Source organism: Pteropus vampyrus, unplaced genomic scaffold (assembly GCF_000151845.1).
Source record: "Pteropus vampyrus isolate Shadow unplaced genomic scaffold, Pvam_2.0 Scaffold101, whole genome shotgun sequence".
NCBI classification, from domain to species: Eukaryota; Metazoa; Chordata; class Mammalia; order Chiroptera; family Pteropodidae; genus Pteropus; species Pteropus vampyrus.
In genome coordinates, this window is record NW_011888882.1 from 5,834,641 (window position 1) to 5,854,777 (window position 20,137).

The 20,137-nt window shown below is 37.3% G+C and overlaps 1 protein-coding gene across 1 annotated transcript in view; it reads right to left on the bottom strand.

Moving 5' to 3' along the window:
• Positions 1-20,137, bottom strand: part of FIG4 (FIG4 phosphoinositide 5-phosphatase) — a 98,662-nt gene that overhangs the window by 41,359 nt on the left and 37,166 nt on the right. Inside the window, exons 11-16 of the mRNA XM_011364829.2 lie at positions 18,551-18,684; positions 17,188-17,304; positions 15,371-15,416; positions 14,543-14,691; positions 13,349-13,515; positions 5,211-5,349 (exon numbers count right to left, since the gene is read on the bottom strand). Coding sequence (XP_011363131.1) covers positions 5,211-5,349; positions 13,349-13,515; positions 14,543-14,691; positions 15,371-15,416; positions 17,188-17,304; positions 18,551-18,684 — 752 coding nt within the window. The remainder of the gene's footprint in view (positions 1-5,210; positions 5,350-13,348; positions 13,516-14,542; positions 14,692-15,370; positions 15,417-17,187; positions 17,305-18,550; positions 18,685-20,137) is intronic.

A 20,137-nucleotide genomic window follows, 5' to 3' on the forward strand; every position in this document is an offset into this window, starting at 1 on the left:
CATGTCTGAGAATCAAGATGCTCTGATGTGTTTAGCTAAAAAGCATTTGGGTGTACCAAGCCAGATTCTATGAGCTGCTGTTTACTTCTCCCCAGGGACCCTGCCTGCATTACTCTGCCAACCAGTGAGCCAGTGTGATTTTGAGCAGAGTCCTACAACTAGGATTCTCTTGCAAGTAGTTATCTGAGATCTAGATCACCTTTTCTACTCTGCTCTATGTGTGTGGGTCTGTGTGTATAGTTAATTAAAATAGTTAAGTAAAATCATTAAGTGAATGGATAGTCCTAAAGAATAAATTCTCTCAGAAAATAGTATAAACCCATTAATCGTTAACTGCAAGTATTCACTACTTGATCAGAGAGGCCAGTCAGAGTAAGGCAGGGAATTTCAATCATCTGGATTTCTGCTACCACACTCATCTGCTGTGAGCAGAGAATCTGAAAGAATCCTGAACAACCTTCTCTCTGAACACTGAATCCAATTCTAAATCAAATTCTGATGAAATAGATATTTAGGGGGAAATGCTATATCAAAGTTCACGAGAGCTAGGAAGGGGAATGGTGTGAAATCATACCAAAATTTTTAAAAAACACATTTTCAAAAGGTTCAGAAAAAAGAGCCTACAGACAAAAATGCTAAAAAGATAATTTTAAATAATTGAAAGGCTTTCTAAAAATAAAATGCTGACATTAAAATCTTAAATAATGCAAATTAGGAAGAATGGGGAAGTATTTAAATGAATAGGAAACAGAGAACTCTCCTAGAGATGGCAAGAGGAATACATAACCAAAGATAATGAAAAAAAGTGAAACCTCATGAACTGGGGGTGGGGAGTGTCATGATAAAAGGAAAAGCTTCTAAAGTTTTTCTTAAGACTGAAATTATGCTTCAGAGCAGTGCTTCTGACAATTCAGTGAGCACATGAATTGCTTGGAGATCCTGTCGAAAGGCAGATTCTGATTCAGCAGATGGGGCCCGAGATTCCACATTTCTAAAAAGCTCCTCGCCACAGGTGAAGCCAAAGGGGCTGGTCCTCAGACTGCTTTTTTGAATAGCAAGGCTTTAGAACATGAAAAGAAGAGAAAAGAGATATCTGCTTCTTGGAGTGAATTCATGAGTTTTTCAACATTTATTAAGCACCTATTGTGTGTCAAACACTGTTCTACGTGTTACAAATGCCATGTTGAAAATAATGACAGAGAAAGTCAAGCTACTTAATTCAGCATTGTTTCTATCTTCACCAGCCACAATAAGTTTCATGCCGGAAAGAGAAAAACACAAGATAAGAGGGAACTATGAATGGCCCAGAGACCAAAGGAAGCACTACAGCATCTCTAAAAGCATGCAGGTGTCCTGGTATAGTTGAGATCAGTGATCTTTCAAAGGAATAGTGAAGAATGGAACTTATACTGGAAATAGGCAAATGTAGTCTTGATGCTCAAAAGTGAGAGGGTGATACATTCCAAAAACCAATGAGCATAACATCAATCCCAGCAAGATAACAGAATTGAGTATTAGTATTAGCTAGAGATGTGCTGTGAGTAGCCTAAAAAAGATGACCAGTCACTTCTATGAATCCACATATTTACTCAAACAAGCCACACCAGGCTAAACTCATTTTCTTTTCTGATAAGAGAATCAGACTATCAGATCAGAGGAAGTGTGAGTGTGTGTGTGTGTGTGTGTGTGTGTGTGTGTGTGTGTGTGTGTGTGTGTGAGAAAGAGAGCGAGAGCAAGAGCACGTGCACACACGCGCATGAGCATGCAGGAGTATAAGTTCTATTTTGTGATGACATAATCTCAGCAGAGGAGGAAAGTAGAGAAGGTACCAGCTAGTATATAAGAATTTTCCTAAAGAATGCTACTCATAATCAGCTTACTTAGGAAAAAAGAAAACATTATAAAAAAAAAAATGTATTTTAACTCAGAATGTACCAGGCGGAGAAAAAGAATTGAGATAATCCTATATTAGTGATTTGAGACCAGGCCATAAATTTAAAAAATATATATTATTAAACTATATTTCCCTAAGTAAGACAAAGCAACTTAACAATACTTTTTTAAAAGTCCAACTCCTCTAAGTGGGCCTCAGAAGCAAAGAAGCCCAGAAGAACTATCTGCCCTGGGGAAAGTGAACTGATGGATGGAGGAAGAGAGCATCTGAGAGGAGTAAGCCCAGTCCAGGTAGAATCTTCATTACCTTCATCACCAGGTACATTTATCCAGAGGAATAAATGTACTAGTACAGAAACCTGCTTTTGGGACCAGGGATCAGAGGAGGGAGATGCGAGCTATTGCCACTTCTCCTTTGTACATAATACTAGTAAGTCAGTGTTTTTCTCTTTTTCAGTCCCTAGCATTAAGAGCACTCAGTTCCACTGGCTCATGAAGGCAGGTTAGGGAGATTAAAAAAGACTCCTAAGTTTCCCTAGCTAACTTGGGTGCCCTCTGAAATAACATATATAGAGACTTAAACAAGATAAATGGGGGCCCAATGACAGTATAGTTAAGCTATGACAGTATAGTAAGCTAGTACGTTTCAGCTGTTGAAATGATTCCAACCAAAAATTATGAAACAATTTTAAGGTGGAAGTTGTTGTCTAGTGGTATCCCACAAGACTCTGCCAGCTACCCCATTCTATTCAATATTTTTCATCAAGGACTTGTATTAGATCAGGATGGCCCAGTTGATTAAATCTGAAGAAACTACAAAGCTAGAGATAAATAATTAATAAAAAGGATACACATTTAAACACTTTTTTTTTGGAAGCAGGCAAAGCATATATAAGCATGACAAGAATGGTATGGATAAGGCATGGCAGCGGGACATGCTAAAAAGATGGGAGTGCTAATAGGAAGCTCAGAGTTAATACTATGATGGCATTGCTGAAAAAGCTAATGTAATCTTATATTTAATGATAAAAATATAGTACTCAGGACAAGGGGAATAATGGTCCCAATGGTCCCACAACAGTTAGCACAAATCAGACCAAACTCTATTATTGGACCCAGGTCTGGGTATCACAGTTGAAAAAGAACATTGACATCGTCTAGAATACATACAGAGGAGAGCATTCTGAATTCTAAGGAGACTTGAAACCATAGTATATGAGGAATGACTAAAGAAAGTGGGGCTATTTAACCTGGAGGAGATGAGATTTTGAGAATGCGTGAACTTATCTTTAAATATTTAAAAAGACCATCAAGTGGATGAGAAAATCACGTTCTTAAGGTCTCAGTGGGTTGTACTAAGATTAGTAGGTAAAGTTACAGATAAGTAGATCTCAGCTTGGTAGGAGGAAGAATTTAGCAAGTGAACTGTCAGAAACAACTGCCTTCTCAATCAGTCTTGTCCAGGTTGGCAAACTAGGGCCAGTCAAGCATAAACCAGATAACCTCTCCCTGGGCAGATAGAGAAGGAACTCACATATCACACAGTGAGTGGAACCAGGAAACCTCTCAACTCTGAGTCAATGAAATAATTAATGCTTAATATTTACGAACATCTTGGTGGCATTATAAACACTGATTCAATTAATAGTGTCTAGATGATGTATGACATAGTAATCTAACTCAGAACAAAGCTTCAATTCATGGTTTTGAACTGATCAATAAATGTAGGATTTTGAGTAACAGTAGTAGTTAGTTACCTAAAGAGGACCTGGTTTAGATGAACTCTAGGCAGAGCAAGGTTTATTCCCCCTTATCATTCAATAAAAATAATATTCAGAATAAATCATTGGTAAACAGGATGGTCGCCAAGTTAGGAAACATAAGCGAATACATAATAAGGTGTTTATTTATATCATAAGTGATAAAATAATACTAAGTTTCTAGATGTAATCTACTTACAGAATAAAAACAATACTAATATCTTTTGGACTCACTATGATCTCAATTGATTCTCAGAAAAATCTACAAGTTAGATACTATTATTATGTTGGTTTTCCTGATGTGGAAACTGAGAATTAGACCAGTAATGTAACCTGCCTAGGGTCACACGGGCATTAACTGGAGGCGGTCTCTCCACAGCCTGGTGTCTTCGGGACTGTGTTTATTCTGTGTCAGACCCTGTACCAGGTGCTTCCCACACATTTTCTCACTCATTCTTCAAAGCGACCCTGTGAGGTATGCATAGTCGTCTCCATTTTATAGATGAGAAAATGATATTTCCAGAGGTTAAGTAACAGATCTAAGGTCATGTACTTGCATAAATTCCAGCTCGGCTCTACACGACTCTTAAGTCCACGCTCTTGTCCTGTTACTGTCTCTGGCTAAATTGTTCATGTCTTCTGAGAATTATAATTGTCATCAAAATAACCAGTATATGTGGTGGATGACACTAGAAAGCCCAAAATAAAACACTGAAATTTATCTTATAGTATCTGTAAATACTGTTTATGGGCGGTACCAATTGTTGATACCATTAACCAAGTTTTGGAATTCTTGACACTGGGAAAAAAGCAAAAACAGGAAACCAAATCAACAGAGAAAGCCAGACTGTCTACTTCGATAAAACTTTATTTTCAGTAGCAGGTTTGTAGCTGATTCTTGCTCAGTCAGCTAACTAGCTGAATAATCTCGGTCAAGACACATTCTCTCCGCACCTCAGTTTCTTTCCTTTTTCTTTTCTTTTCTTTTTTTTTTTTAAGAAAATGGGGATGTAACCAGCTTACTTTTACCCCTACAAAAAAGCTCCAGCACTGCCTGCCTCAGCTATGTAACTCAAGCCCAACTTGAGTGATAGGGGCGTCTGCTCCTGAAGCCACTGCTCTGGTTCCGTCTTTACTAGTGTCACCAAGAGCTGGTTGTGCTTCCTGGAGGAAAGAACACTGGGATTCCAAAGTGATACAGCTGAGACACCACACCAGAAAAACCAAAGACTGGTCCCTCAAATGTTAGCGTTCTTTAGAGCTCCGCATTTGTAGGAAGCACTCGCAAACGATGTTAATGGTTTGCTTTAGTGGAGCTATAACTTACATTCAATGATGAAGCTCTGAAACATTTATGGAAAATGCAAAACACCAATTGTTAACGACAATTTCCCAAACCTACTATCAGAGCATCAGCAATTCTAAATTCCTCAGGGCAAACTTGTTGGAAGACTGATTACTTTTTAGCGTATGTGATTATCTCTCCAAAAACAAAGTATCTCATTTTCAAAATAACATCGAATCTGATTTTACATAGTAGACTAGGAAGAAAAATACCTTCTTCTTGTTGGTAAAAGTCTCATGGTGTTTTTATGATGCAAATAAAAATCTGTTGGGAGTTCCCAGAGATGAGGTTTCCCTTCAGTGGGATGGAAGACTCCCAAGAAGAGATTAATGGCATCTTGTCTATCAGCATCTAAAAAGCAAAAGTATGTATTTCAGGAAATCCATTACTGATATATACAAGTCAGAAGAATGTTTTCTCAGGAAGATGAGTACAACTATGATTTCATAGAATATACCTTTGAAAATAACAGTATTTATACTTCAAAAGTCATATACACAAATCTAAAACAGTCACCAAGATTTTGAGAATTTAAAATTTGCCTCCAAAAAATTTCCTTTTCACTCCATACCTCTCATAATACAGAGGACAGTGCATATAAACTGCTTCTTGAATTCTGAGAGGCTCTTAAAAATCTTTAAGAACTGCCATAAAACCCTAGTGATTTTTAGAATGAAAACATTCTCGCCATGTGTTAGTTTTCTTGAAACATATACATCTATCTCCGCTTTATTGCAAAAGACAAAAAGAGACATTAGAGACAAAATAACCCAATTCCTACCCATATTCTGTTGCACGACCTTGAACAAGTTGGCTTGCATGGTTTCCATTTTAATCCTTGAAAAAATATTCTCCATTTCTTTAGCGGAGAATATGTTTACAACATGTTCTATCCCCCGTACCCCTTAGCTGTGGACATGTCCCATTCTCTTTTGTGTTTGATAATGAAGGTAGAGTGGGCACACAGATAACAGCCTCATTCTAACCATTCAAACACTCCAAAATAGTTACTGACTATATATATATTGTATTTCCTCTTCCTCCCCTAATTAAATTTTGGTAAAAATGATAATAAGCACTGCAGTGGTCTCATAAACCACCTTTCCCATTCTGCACTGGCTCCTCCCCAGCATCCTTCATTCTGTTCCCCCACTTCCTTCTTTCCATTCTTGTCTCAGAGCCCTATGTATTCAAGTTTGGGACAGACATCCACAATATAAATAATAAGCTCTTTCTGAAAATGAACATAGAACTCAAAAGACAGCACAGTAGAAATGACTGCTTTTTGAAATAAGATAACATCATAAAATCAATTTTCTTCCAAAAGCCATTGTGAACACAGATATATCTTAAATTAGTAACCTTGTTCTCATTGGGCTATTTGGTCATTTCAGCAAAAGCAATAAATGAAATATGGTACATCAAACATGTATTCGAGGTGTTAATATTCTGACGAAAAGCATTCCATTAAAACAGCACTTTTAGGCTAAAACTAACATATACATGTGTTTTATGCTGAATATATTTGGGGGCCATTTGTTTTTTTGTCATTTGTTGAGAGAAAATATCAAGTATTAAATGATACAGACATTATTAAGCAGTAAATATAAGCAGTAAACATACTGCTTTTATAGTAATTATACTCTTTATGCTTGTTGAATAGCTATAATGGCACTTACTAATTCATCTACACAGTACCTCAAAATATCTTAATAGTATCTAGAGAAGCTTTTCACTTTTTAGCCATGTTTTCAAGGAGTTTCTTTCATCCTTTAAACCTAATAGTGGCTTCCTTTAATTTTAACACGTATGATAAAATGTAGGATATGAGAAACATAACCAAATAAAGAATATTCCTTCAAAGGATCATAATGAAGACTTCTTGAATGTACTGTTGTTGTTATAACTTAAAATATATCTACGGAGCTTATGGTCACTTATAAGCTTGGACTATAAGGCCTAATGAGCTTGAAGATCTTTTCCTCGCTCCTTTTGACTACAAATAAGAAAATCACCCCCAGGAAGACAGTAGTACTTTGGATATAGACAAGGGCTTAAAATAGGTAAGTTCTTTGTAGGATGAAATAATTGCTTATTTTTGAACTCATGCTTCAAAGGAAAAAAGAATATGTACCAAACTCCATTCAAACAGCTAAATGCTAACCAGTTTTACTATGCATGGTATTTAAATAGATCAGACTTGACTACAACAATTCTTTTTAATCTGCCAAAAACTTTATTTTGGAAGTTGAATATTAGTTATTCTAATATTACATTAAGTTTGTGATAAAGTGGCCTCTGAAATCAGTAACAGAAAGAAACACTATTTGACTGTGATAAAAGCTGTTGAAAGGCTAAGATAAAGACAGAAAAGTGACCACTGAGATTTGGCGATGTGGAGAGACTGTTGGTGATCTTGGCAAGCACAGTTTCAGTGGCATGACAGGGCAGATACCCAGTGAAGCAGATGGAGAGAACAGGATATAAGAGAGGATGCAGACATGTGGATAACTCATTCAGGGGTTTTGCTTATGCAGAGAAATAGGATGTGGGACTAAGGATAGAAAGAAAGCCTAGATGGAAAACACTAAGGTGTGCTGTTATGCTAATGGAAAAGAGGAAGTAGGGGGAAACTGATGATGTACACCAACGAGCATATAATTACAGGGATGGGAGTATGAGCACAATGGAGGGTTGGCCTAAGATGGGGCAGGGCCACTCCGACCACTGTCATACAAAATAAGATAGAAACTATGGGTGCACATGAAGACAGGCTCTGCATTTGGTTATAAGACAAAAGGGAGTTCACCTCAATGATTTATTTTCTCAGCAAAGTGTGAAGCAAGGTCATCAGCTGAGACTGGAGTGCTGTAGGTTTAGGGAGAGAGGACAGGTACAAAATGGTCATTTTGGAGAGTGGGAGAATGTAATAGGACTGTAGGGCTGTTCTGAGAGTCCTTTGGAGAACTTCAGTCAGTTTAAACTGAAAGTAATAAGTTACAACTTTTTCTCTTGCCACATTTAATTGCAGAAGAGGTGCATGCTTAACCAGTTATTAGTGTTATTTAAAACATCATTAAAGCAAAACGTTTTTCCAATTGTCTTCTTTCTGCTATAGTGAAACAACTTACTCACTCTAAACCTGCTACTAGAAGGATGACCTTCGAAGGCTATCTCCATATTCTTGATAAACTAAAATGCTCAGCATGCTCCTTACATGTCCCTCTTTCAATGGTGAACAGAATGGAAAAAGAAACTGTTCCTCTATCTTATAGAACAATCATAATGCTGGGTATGCCATCTTGACAATTTTCTGTAATTACTGTCTGTTTTCTGTGCATGGTGAGCTTTAAGGTCTTTACCCTGTGAGCTTTTTCTTTTTCTTTTGTATAACTCTCTGAGGAGGGTATGATTCCCCTCCATGTATGCATACACGCACACTCACTATATTGAAACCGTAGGTGTGTATATATGTATGTTTGTATGCACACATACAGCAGATCTATTATTATCTGGTAGAGATATTCTATCTTTTTTTTTTCTTTTTTATAATAGGATTTAAATTCAATGAGCTTCTCCAAAAAAAATCAGGCTTACCAAAATGTAGATGTAAAAAAAAAAAAAAAAAAAAAAAAATTAGAGCGCAACAAGGTTCTTAAGGCAATTATAATTACAAAGTTCTTCTTAACATCCGAAGTGAGTATCTAGATACTTCTTTTTTCCTTGTTGGCATCCTCCAACTGACTATGTAACCAGTTACAGTAGAAACCAAAACATGCTTCTTAAAGACAGACCCAGAGCATGCTAATATGTGAAGCTTTAAGAAGCTTTAAGCCTGAAAGACAGTCAGTGGGTTGCTCACATGGCATCACTCTTTCTATACAAACCAACAATAAAATTCCTGACAACCTAAAATCAAGTATCGTCCCACTTACCTATAGGCATAATATGAGACTAAGTTTTACAGTTATCCTGAGTGCTTTAAAGAAAATGGTTCTATAAATACACTTTTGTTATATAATACTGTAATTTAAAAATAAGTTGTACACCCCAATGATACCATGCTTCTCAAAATAAAGTCTATTTTAGCCACATTATTCATAAAATAATTCCTGTCATAGTAGTTCCTCTTTCATTTGTGCATAATTTTGCTTTGCCTTTCCATTATGTGCATGTTACTTTTTCATGAACATCTTCTGTGTTTTAATAGTACCTGCTTTTTAAATCAAGTACAGCTACACATTCATTCTCTCTATCATCTGGTCTTATTAAATTATTTGGTCCTTAAGTATAAATAACGATGACCGTTACAGGGACAACGATGGCGGGAGGGCAGAAGAGTGGATGCCCCTTTCCATCCGGACAGTTTTAAATCTTTTTCATGGTAACACACACCCCGAGGGATATGCATCTGCTGGCACATGACTTACACAACTATTACAGGTTGAATTGTGTCCCCTCAAAAAATATGTTGAAGTCTTAAGCCCCGGAATCTGTGACTATGACCTTATTTGGAAATTAGGTCATTGCAGATATAATCGAGTTAAGATGCAGTAACACTAGATTAGGGTGGGCCCATAATCCAGTTTGACTGGTGTCCTTGTTAAAAGGGAAAGACAGGGAAAACACCATGAAGACATAGACACAAGGGGAGAATGTCATGTGATGCCAGAGGTAGAAATTAAAGCGCTGTAGTTGCAAAGAAGGATCACCAGAAACCAACAGAAGCTAAGAGGCAAGTAAGGACCCTCCCCTGGAGCCTGCGGAGGGAGCACAGCCCTGCTAACACCTTGATTTCTGATTTCAAGCCTCCAGAACTGTGAAACAATACATTCTTGCTGTTTGAAGCCACCAGGCTTGTGGTATTTTGTGGCAGAAGTCTTAGGAAACTAGTATGACAACAAAGCGTAGCCAGTGAGAATGTCTTTAAAGAGATAATCTCAAAACCACTCTTAATTTGTAAAAACAAGTGAAATCATTTATAATTTTGATTTTTGCTATTGATAATCATCAATAACTTCCAACATGCATTATAGCCAACTGGTATACATCAATAATATTATTATCTTAATATTAACCAGAGCAGCAGGCATAATAAAGGATAATGGGAATATTTTAATACTTTCGCTTAGAAATCTAGAATTTAAACTCATGTAACTGGCCAGAATTTCTAAATTCTATTGTCCTAACGCTTTAAGTTTTGCTCAAAGTAAAATACTTTGATTTTTAAGCTCCTAAACTCAGTTCAAGGATTCATGCATAAAGAGGAATATATAAATACTCTTAAAGTCTACAGTGGACTCTTACATTGAACTTACGCAGACTAGTACAATGGGTATAATTCTCAGTAAACTAAAAAAAAAAAATGATTTGAGCAGCCTAATCGCATCATTGATAGGCTACATGTTATTAGGCTACCATACTTAGTCCTATCAATTATTTAATTCGGGGAAAAGGGAGAATTGAGTAGGACCTAGGCAATAAATTAACTCGTGCATTTATTAATTCATTCCACACGTATTTACTCTGCCACGAGCAAAGCACTGGGGACACCGTATGTGAACAAGCTGTATGGGGAGCTCTCTGGTCTCGTGGTGGGGGGTGGGGGAGATAGGCAACACAATTCATTGCATATTTAATGATTTAACTCTAACTATGCCAAGTGCTACAAAGGAAAAGTATAGAATTCTACTATAACAAAAACTGGAGGAACTTCCTCGAGAAAGTGAAAGTATAGTGAGCTCTAAAGGCTGGCTAGGAATTAACTAGGAGAAGCTTGCAGTCACGTGTTCCAGTGGGTAGAACAGCATGGGATTAAGGTGCCTGTGGCAGAAGAAGCTTAACTTATTCAGGAAACTGTGAGAAGATCAGTGTGCCTGGAGAGTAGTAATAACGGACGGGGATGGAGTGAATGGCAGATGTCACTCACTGTAGGCAGGGCCGGCCCACACAGAACCTCTCGGTCTGCTATGCACTTCCTTCCCACATCAGAAGGCTGCCAACCAGTTTCCGACACCTCCACAGAGTGTGAACACGGAAGGTCTTAGCGATGTGGAGGACTCTAAGTGGCCTCCATAATCTCTACCTTCCGGTCTTCACATCACAGTTATCGATACTTAAGAACCAAGTAATTTAATAAGACCAGACGACAGAGAGAATGAATGTGTAGCTGTACTTGATTTAAAAAGCAAGTACTTTTAAAACACAGAAGATGGTCATGAAAAAGTAACATGTACATTTCTGCTCTGGAGTGAGCTGTGTCTCCCCAAAAAGGTATATTGAGGTCCTAACCCCCAAAACCCATGAACGTGACCTTCTTTGGAAATAGGGTCTTTGCAGACATCAAGTTAAGATGAGGTCATACTGAATTAGGGAGGGCCCTAATGCGATACGACTGGTGTCCTTACAAGAGGGAAATTTAATAGATACATGAAAGAAGGGCATGTGACAATGAAGGCAGAGAGCTACAAGCCAAAGAACAACAAGGATTGCTGGCAAACTACCAGAAGCTAGAAAGAAGTAAGGATTTTCCCCTAACAGTTTCAGAAGGAGCCTGGCTAACAACTTGATTTTGGACTTCTAGCCTCCAGAACTGAGAGATAATAAATTGCTATTGTTTTAAGTCACCCAGTTTGTGCTAGTTTGTTACAGCACCCTAGAAAACTGTACAGGTTTCCCTTGTGTGTGGGTGGGATCTATGATTTGCTTGTGAGCAATGGGATATGGCAAAGGGATGGGATGTCACTCCCAAGATTACATCATGCTACATAAGACTGTCTCACTAGCAGACTCATTCTAGAGACTCTTTCCCTTACTGGCTGTGAAGGGCAAGCTGCCTGGAGTCCTATAGCACAAGGAACTGCAAGGAATTGAATTCCAACCAACACATGAGTGGGAAAGTGACTCCTGATCTCTAGTCATACCTCCAGATGAGACCACATCCTGGTTGACATCTTGACTGCAGCTTTGTGACACTCTATGCAGAGAGCCCAGTTAAGCTGTGCCTGGACTTCTGATCCACAGAAATCGTGAAATAATAAATGCATGTTGTTTTAAGCTTCTAAGTTTTTAGTAATTTGTTACACAGCATAGAAAGTTAACACAAACAGTAGGATAGCAAATTAACTTTGCATTCTCTCTGGGTATGGAAAATGTTGAAAGATGACTCTTTTGTGCATGCTTTCATGCCCGCTTCAGGGGTCCCCCTCACTGGGGACCCTCTTGCCGTTCCCTTAGAGTGAGCACATGCATCCTTTCATATCAGTCAGTTTCCTGCAACTCCTCCTTAGGAATCCAGTGATCACTTCCTCCTGGTTCTTGCTGTTAGCATCCCTCTGGCTTGGACTCAGGCCAACCCCATGCCAGCACCCTCCCCGCCGTGAGGCCTACATCTGGTCACCAGTAAACACTCAAGGATCCTATGACCAATCAACTCTAGGAGGGTAGGCCATTCCAAACATGGCAGCCCCCTCCTTCGCCCATCTCTCCGCTTCAGCTTTGCTACACAGGGGTCCAAAGCCAATAGTTCCATGGGATCCCTCCCACAATAGGACAGTATATCAAGCTTTACCAGAGTCTTATTGAAGCCTTCTCTCTCTAGGCCTGAGGTGAAAGAACAGAGGTGGTGACAGTCACAGTATGGCAACAGTTCACTCCGAAGAATCTCTTTACCAATTTTTCTTCTCCACGTTCTGTAAACGTTTTTATCCTTGCTCTGGTTCAAGAGGCTAATATTCATGGGATCAGTCACTGAGCACTTTCTTTGTAAATTCTATGCAAGGGATCTGTCTCATAATCACTTTGGTTTATGATATCTATTGTGTTGGAAATTCCATCAGAATGGAGAAAGGAAAAGTGCCATTTTAACCTGTTACTTTTAGTATTCACAAGTTATAAAATAAAAAAATAATTAGTGTTATGTTGCCATTCATGTCTACCTGACATTTTAAAAAATCAGTCATATTTACATTCTTGGACAATTGTCAAGACTGTGAATCTATTTTAAAAATAATAATTCAACACCTTCGAACATTTCTCTCTATGTATTGCAAGCAGAAATGCAGAAGGAGACAGAAGCCAAGGAATCAAAGTACTTTGTATTATGTAAAATTTTCAATTATGAGTGCCAAAATGCAAAAGTTCCCTATTTAAAATACAGTTGATTCACTTATTGAAGAAATGTTTATTAAGCACCTTCTAAGTGAAAGACTATTTTATCTAAACTTCTAAAATATTCAATTTTGAATTTTACTTATCCAGATAGCTAAAAAAAAAAAAAAAAAAGTACATGCAGAAGAAGAAAAATGCATTTTAGAATAAATCTTAGAAAAGCCTGATACTGCAGAATTACCTGAGAAAGCATTGCTGTAATATCTAGACAGGGTCTGCATGATGTCTTTTGAGTGCTGGGTCCACGGCGCTATCTTTCTGTAGGTTTTTACACGATGAACAAGTTGAGAACCACCGTACTGAAGGGATAAGGTATCTCCATGATCTTCATAGAGTTCCTCAAATAACCTAAGTAAAAGAAACACAAATGTTAAAGAATTTTAGAAAAAGTATTACACACATTATTCACTTAGCCACAAACTCAAAACAACTATGAATTCTCTGAACCTGTCCTTTCAAGTAGACTTGTTAACTTCTTAAAGTGTGAATGCAAAATATATTTTATAGTAATAGTCTAATGAGTAACAAAATCACAGAAAGCACTAAAAAAGCAGCAGAGGCACCAAAAAGATAACCCACCAAAGCCAGACCACGCTGATTCTAACCTTATTAGAATATGCCTAACTTTCTGCAGCCAGATCAATTTACCTCCCATGACAGAATTTTCTGTTCTCTTTGATTTGCCTTTTGAAAGACAGACATGTTCTGATCACAGACAAACCATATTCTTTCCTGGAAATACACATTTGAAACTTGTTTATTTAAGTGCCTATTAAAGACTTCCAGTGCAGTGCTATCTGTGGATCTGGCCACTTTCCTTGGCAGAGCCTTTATGACTATCTCAGATGACCAATAACAGCTATCGCTGTATGTTCAAGAAACAGTACTTCACCCAATGTCATGGAACCAAGGGACAGTGAAGAAAACGATCTTTAATGAAGAATCAATCGATCTTTTCTATGTCTTCTATTTCTAATTCAAAATGTATGAGGGCACATTACTTTTTCTTTTCTAATGTAGTCTGGACTTGTTTTCTAAAAAACTCAGTAGTTCAAAATTATTTAAAACACTTTGGATTTATCTAAATAACAGTGTTTATTGATAATTAAAACACACACAAACAAAAACCATAGCAACAGCATCCAAGTCTTTAATAGAAATATTTATTACTGAATTAACTTGAATAATTAGCAATGTAATTTTTGAGAAACTAAAAGAAGAAACGACTTCATAAAAGTCCTTATTATTAATCAGGTTTGCTGATTAATTTTCAAGTGTACATTATAATTTGACATCTGTATATTCTATTGTGTGTTTACCACCCAAAGTCCAGTTTTCTTCAACTAGCATTTAAAAGGCAGAAAATAAGGCTTACCTCACTGCATCTGTATCAAACTGCAAATTAGGTTTATCAATTAATCCCAAGGAATAGAGTTGATAAGCCAGAGCACATTTTCCCACCATAAACTGCGCTGTGTTGGTGCGATCTAAACAGTCCACACAGTTGGTTCGAAGAACACCAGTCTAAAAGGAAATACCGTAAGACTCTTAATCATTATTCAATCACCAAAATGACTTCCATCCTACTTAGATTTCTTTAAGAAGAAAAAGAAAAGCTGTGGGCAGGGTATTATTCTTAAACAAATAATGATAAACATTTCTTAAATTTTGAAAGGTCATATTTGCTGCTCATTTAACATTGCTGCAATAGTGTCATTATACCTTCTAGTCTACATTTGAATTTTCTTCTTTAGTTTAACAAGGTAAAACACGTAGCTAACATTTTCTACATGTACCAATTAGTAAAACATATGCTTTTTTTTCTGATATATCTCCTTTACTGCACAAACCAAATACTCAGTGGTTGAGGCTAAATCACTCTTAAAGCATAAACAGTATATATAGTGATTGTATTTGGCTCATTTTTCAAAGTCATTCAAACTTCTTTTCACATTTTTGTTTATGTGTCTATTTCCAATAATAAAATTTATAATATATAGAAAAAATCCATGAGCCATTATTATTTAAGCTGTACATCTTTTGTAGGAGTTTAAACACTAGCAGTAAGGCTTTTAAAAATTATTCTCAAATGATTAATAATTTTGCATTAAATAAGCAGTATGTCTCTACATGATTGCTTTCAGAAAACACCACACATTATGGATACAGATTCTACTCATTATTAATATAATGTCATCTATACCTGCAGGCGACCAGTGGGAATCAAATATCCTCCGAGTTCATTCCACCTGTTTAAAAATACGTTAAAAAAAAAAAAAAGTAATAGCATAATCTACATTCATTTTTGGTACTAAATCTTTATTAAGAATCCAATAAAGTAATAAAGCTGAATAAGTCTAAATAATCAGCTGGTTCTGCTTACTTACTTTCCTTCTTTCTGGTAAGTGAATATGGAAATAACCGAGATGAGGTGCTATCCACGCTCTCCTCAAAGACAGCCCAGGAAAGCAGCATCTGAACTTGGCCCTGTGCGCCCTGGCACTTTGTCACCCATGTTCAACCAAAATCTCTCTCGCTTTACTTAAGCCCATTTATTGTTTGGTTTCTACAGATATGAATAACAATTGCAGGGCATCTTTGTAATAAAATCTTTCAAGCCTTAGCCTTCTCCCCTCAACAGTAGGATTCTCTACCTCCTCCAGCTTTCCTTCATGGAGCTTTATTACATCCCTTTGGTTATTTTTTTGGTTTGTTTTTGTTTTGTTAGCAATATTAGTATTTTATTCCATTTCTCGTTGTGTCCTTTGGTTGTTTATGCAGACTTCCTTATTATGTTCCTATTTATGTTCTCCATGTGCTAATGACTGCAAGGGGATATGTTCTAAGTACTATATAATGACATCGATATTTTACTTTAATTATTTAAAAGAAGGTTCAATGCAGAAAAGAGTTAACATAGCAGGCCTGACTGCTTTCCTCAGAAAGGCATCTGGGAACGTGGGTTCCCATCATACCCACAATAGACAAGACTGGCTCACTGTGTCTAAACTGTTTGTAGAAACAATATAGTTTTGCTGAATAGCCTCTTTCCCTTTGGGAGTCTGGAATTTTGGTACATCAGGCAGAGACTGCCTATGCAATCGGCTTCCAATAAAAACCCTGGCACTAAGTCTCTGATAATCTCCCCTGGTTGGCAACGTTTCATATTCGCTGTCACAACAAGCTGCTGGGGGAATTAGTGTGTTCTGTGTGACTCTACTAGGAGAGGACTCTGGGAGCTTGTGCCTGATTTCTTCTGGACTTTGTCTCTGTGTGCCTTTTCCCTTTGCTGATTCTGCTGTGTCTCCTTCGACCATAATAAATCACAGCTATGAGTACAATATGCAGAGTTCTTTGGGTTCTAGTGAATCACTGAGTCTAGGCGTATTCTTGGGGACCCTGTCACAGGGGCCCTAAATTCAAACTGAAACCACAGGATTACTTCTAAAGACATACACACTAATCGTTGGTTGTTTTTTGCTTTGGGTTTTTTTTTTTTTTAAACACTATAGCTAACTTTGTTAAATGAAAAATTAAAATGCTATAAATATATAATATTGGTTCCTTAAACAAACAAACAAACATGGAACTTTGATCTGAAGAAGCTCACAAAGTAGTCATGAAAATTTAGGAGCAAATGACTATAACACAATGATAAATATTAGTTTTATAAAAATGTTAGAATTTAGTCTAGAAGGAAAACATTTTTCTGCTCTTATTTAACCGAAATGTAGAATTCATTGAGGAAATTTTTACTTTACAGAAGTATTTTACATAATGTTTATCTCATGAAGCAGGAGAGAAAGGCTCCATGGCTTCCGTGTCAAGGTTTACAAGTACCGAGAAAATCCCATGCCCACAGTGAACGTTCTCTGCAGTGGCATGAGCGGCCTGTCTTGTCTCCCCAAAGGAATAAATTTATCCACCTTCCAACTAAGTACAAACTGCTCATATTTAGAATACTTTTATCTGAAGAGCAAAGCTCTTGATTTATGTTAAGTTTTTAAACACCATACATACTTTTCATCTGGCCGCAAAATGCTGCAGTAAGAATCAGGGCGGTTTACAAAGAAACCTGTCTTCTTCACCACACTTTCTGCGATCACATTCAGTCGATCAAGAACATTACACAGCTTGCTGAGAAGAGAATGAAGAATGAGAAAAATGAGAACCCAAGTTTTAATGTTTACCTTTACGTCTAAAGCAAATAAAGTACAGTAATGATATTCAGGGATTTAATTTTAAAAATCTTTGGCGCCCATACTCAATAATAGGACATTGTAACAATTTCTAGAGTATAATGTATACTCAATAACCAACAAGATTTGGTGCACACAGACATGAAGGACCTGTAACTTAATCTGAACTATTGGCAAGCCTTGATCTGGGCACTTTACATCCCTGCGAGAACTTTCCCCAAAGCCTTTACTCCTCGAGTCAAGTCAGTCATGTCAATACACATCAATGTAATGACTGAGAGCACAATGCACAGTGCAGGTGGCAGGGGATGAAAACACTGGACAATAAATTAATATGAATGATGCCAACCTGAAATCAGGCTTATTATACTCTGGGGAAGTACGTGCATGTGTTTGCGTATATGTAACTACAAAAAATGATTTAGTAAAAAAGTACAAGTGCAAAACAATACAGTAACATTAAAAAAAGAGAGAGACGGCAAAATAAATCTAGTGTTTGTATGATGCCTAATATATGAGTAAAGAGACAATGCGAGGTTACTGAAAAAAAGTTCCTTGGATGAGATGAGTTTTGAATCAGCTCTAGACAAGTAAAAGAAGCAGGAAAATACCCTAGAAAGAAGGGAGGGTGGGTGAACAACAGGAACAACGGCTCACACACACGGGACCTTGGCTGCTACGTTGGGGGCAGAGCATGAAGTTTAGTTTTTCAGGAACAGAACGGCCCTGGGAATAAAAAAGTTATTACATTCTGGAACAAAGCAGGTGATGGGGCTTTAGCATCACACTAAGCAGTCTGGATTTACTATAAACACTAGGGAGTTCCTGCAGGTTCATCCACGAGTGAGATAACCTGAGAGAGGTGTCAGAGAAAATGACTAAACAGGGATAGAATGAAACTGAAAAAAGTGAAACAAATACTTTTAAGGAAAGTAGTGGAGTAGAGATGTTCTTAAATGACTAGATACTTCAAAAAGAATTTGCAAATGGTATGAATACTGGGCAAAAAAAGTTTGGTCAATTCATTTAAGCACTGAAATTATACACCAGCAGCAAAACAGACCCTCAGCAGGTTCACGAACGAAATTAAAGGAGTAACATTTACTTTACCATTGAGATCAGCTGCTATTTCACATGACAAGAAAAGGAAAATATCACGACCTGATATACGACTATCTACTCACCTTTTGGTATACTTAGCCATATCCCAAGGAATGTAAATAATAGTGTGCTCAGGAGGCAAAAACTGATTGAGGTATGTCACAGCAGCGACAAGTTCTTCACTCAGAATTCTCTCATGCTTTCTCTTCTCTCGTTCCTTTATTAAAAATTAAACATTTTCAGTGTTCTAATTACCCTAAATCAGAAGAACAGACTTAACATTTTTACTTTCCAAATAAGACAAGACAAAAAAGCTTAAGTCTTAAATATACTAAAATGAAATCTACCTACCATACGATAATATAAATGCAAAGAAATAAATACTTCATTGAATTAAAGTCAACAGATAGTGAGCTTTAAAGTTTTGAGGAGATCAGATCTCTTCCTAGTAACTTCCTGCAGCTCCAAGAAGCTCAGCTCACTGTACCCAGGCCTGGCCTACACAGTCCCACACCCCACTGGCAGTGGAGAACCTCCAAGGACCAGAAGAAGGGAACCCCCAACTCCAGTCAGCTAAGGACCAGACAGAAATCAACTGGGTCGGGAAGGGTAACCCTCAAACCGGCATTGCAGAGAGCGCTTTCGCAGCCTTCGTGTTTTAGAATTTGACTCTCGTAAAACACCCTGCGAGGTAGCCAAGGCACATACTTTCTCCCTCTTATACTGTGGATGAATAAACTGAAGTTGAGAGGTGTTCATGGATCTACACATTACCTTCTGCCTCCTTGCCTGCTGTATCTCCTTATACATTACACCACTGCTCATTCGAGAGGGGCTAACACATTATTGTACAGCCCTGTGGTTGGAATGCTGGCTCTGCCACTTACCGGCCACCTTTCCTAGGTCTCCACATTCATGTGAGGTTTAAATGAGATAAAACATGACAGTTTCTTATCAGAGCATCTGGCACATGGTAAGTCTTGATAAAAATTAGCTTTTTATTGTTATCCTGAGAAGGCCTTCACTTAGAAACAAAGAAAAACAATTCAGCAATAGGGTCGCTGACATGGTGTCGAGGTGCGACAGCTGGCATCAAAATAGGTCTATGCTGTTTTCAATCAAAGTAATCATGGTGATTACTTTTCAGTTGTCATGAATTCAATTAGATAACCACCATGGAAACAAAAAGGGTATCTATTAGGCACAGCTGAATAAATCAAATGAAGGAATTAGATAAGTTAATTAAAAACAGTATTTTATCAGTTTAGAATGAACAGATATTTAGCTTATTTTTAAATCTGAGAAAATTAAATTATATACCTGGAATTTTTCTCAAAGCACTTTATATCAAGTAGAGAAAGAAAAACTTTTTGAAATTCTTATATCAAATCTGACATTTTATGAGATAGAGAGAAATTTAATCAAACTTGATCATCTCTATGTAAAGAATCTGCCTTATGCACTGTCTATTTATAGTGGGTTAGTGTTAGTGGATTGGTTAGTCAACCCCCATAGGGTCACAGACCCCTTTAACAATCAAATGAAAAATTCACATATATAAGTGATTGTAAATATCATTTCAAAGGGTTCAGAGACCCCTTCATGGTTATCCATGACCCTCAGATTAAAAACCCCTAAATGTACAATTATGCATGATCTCAGGTTGACTC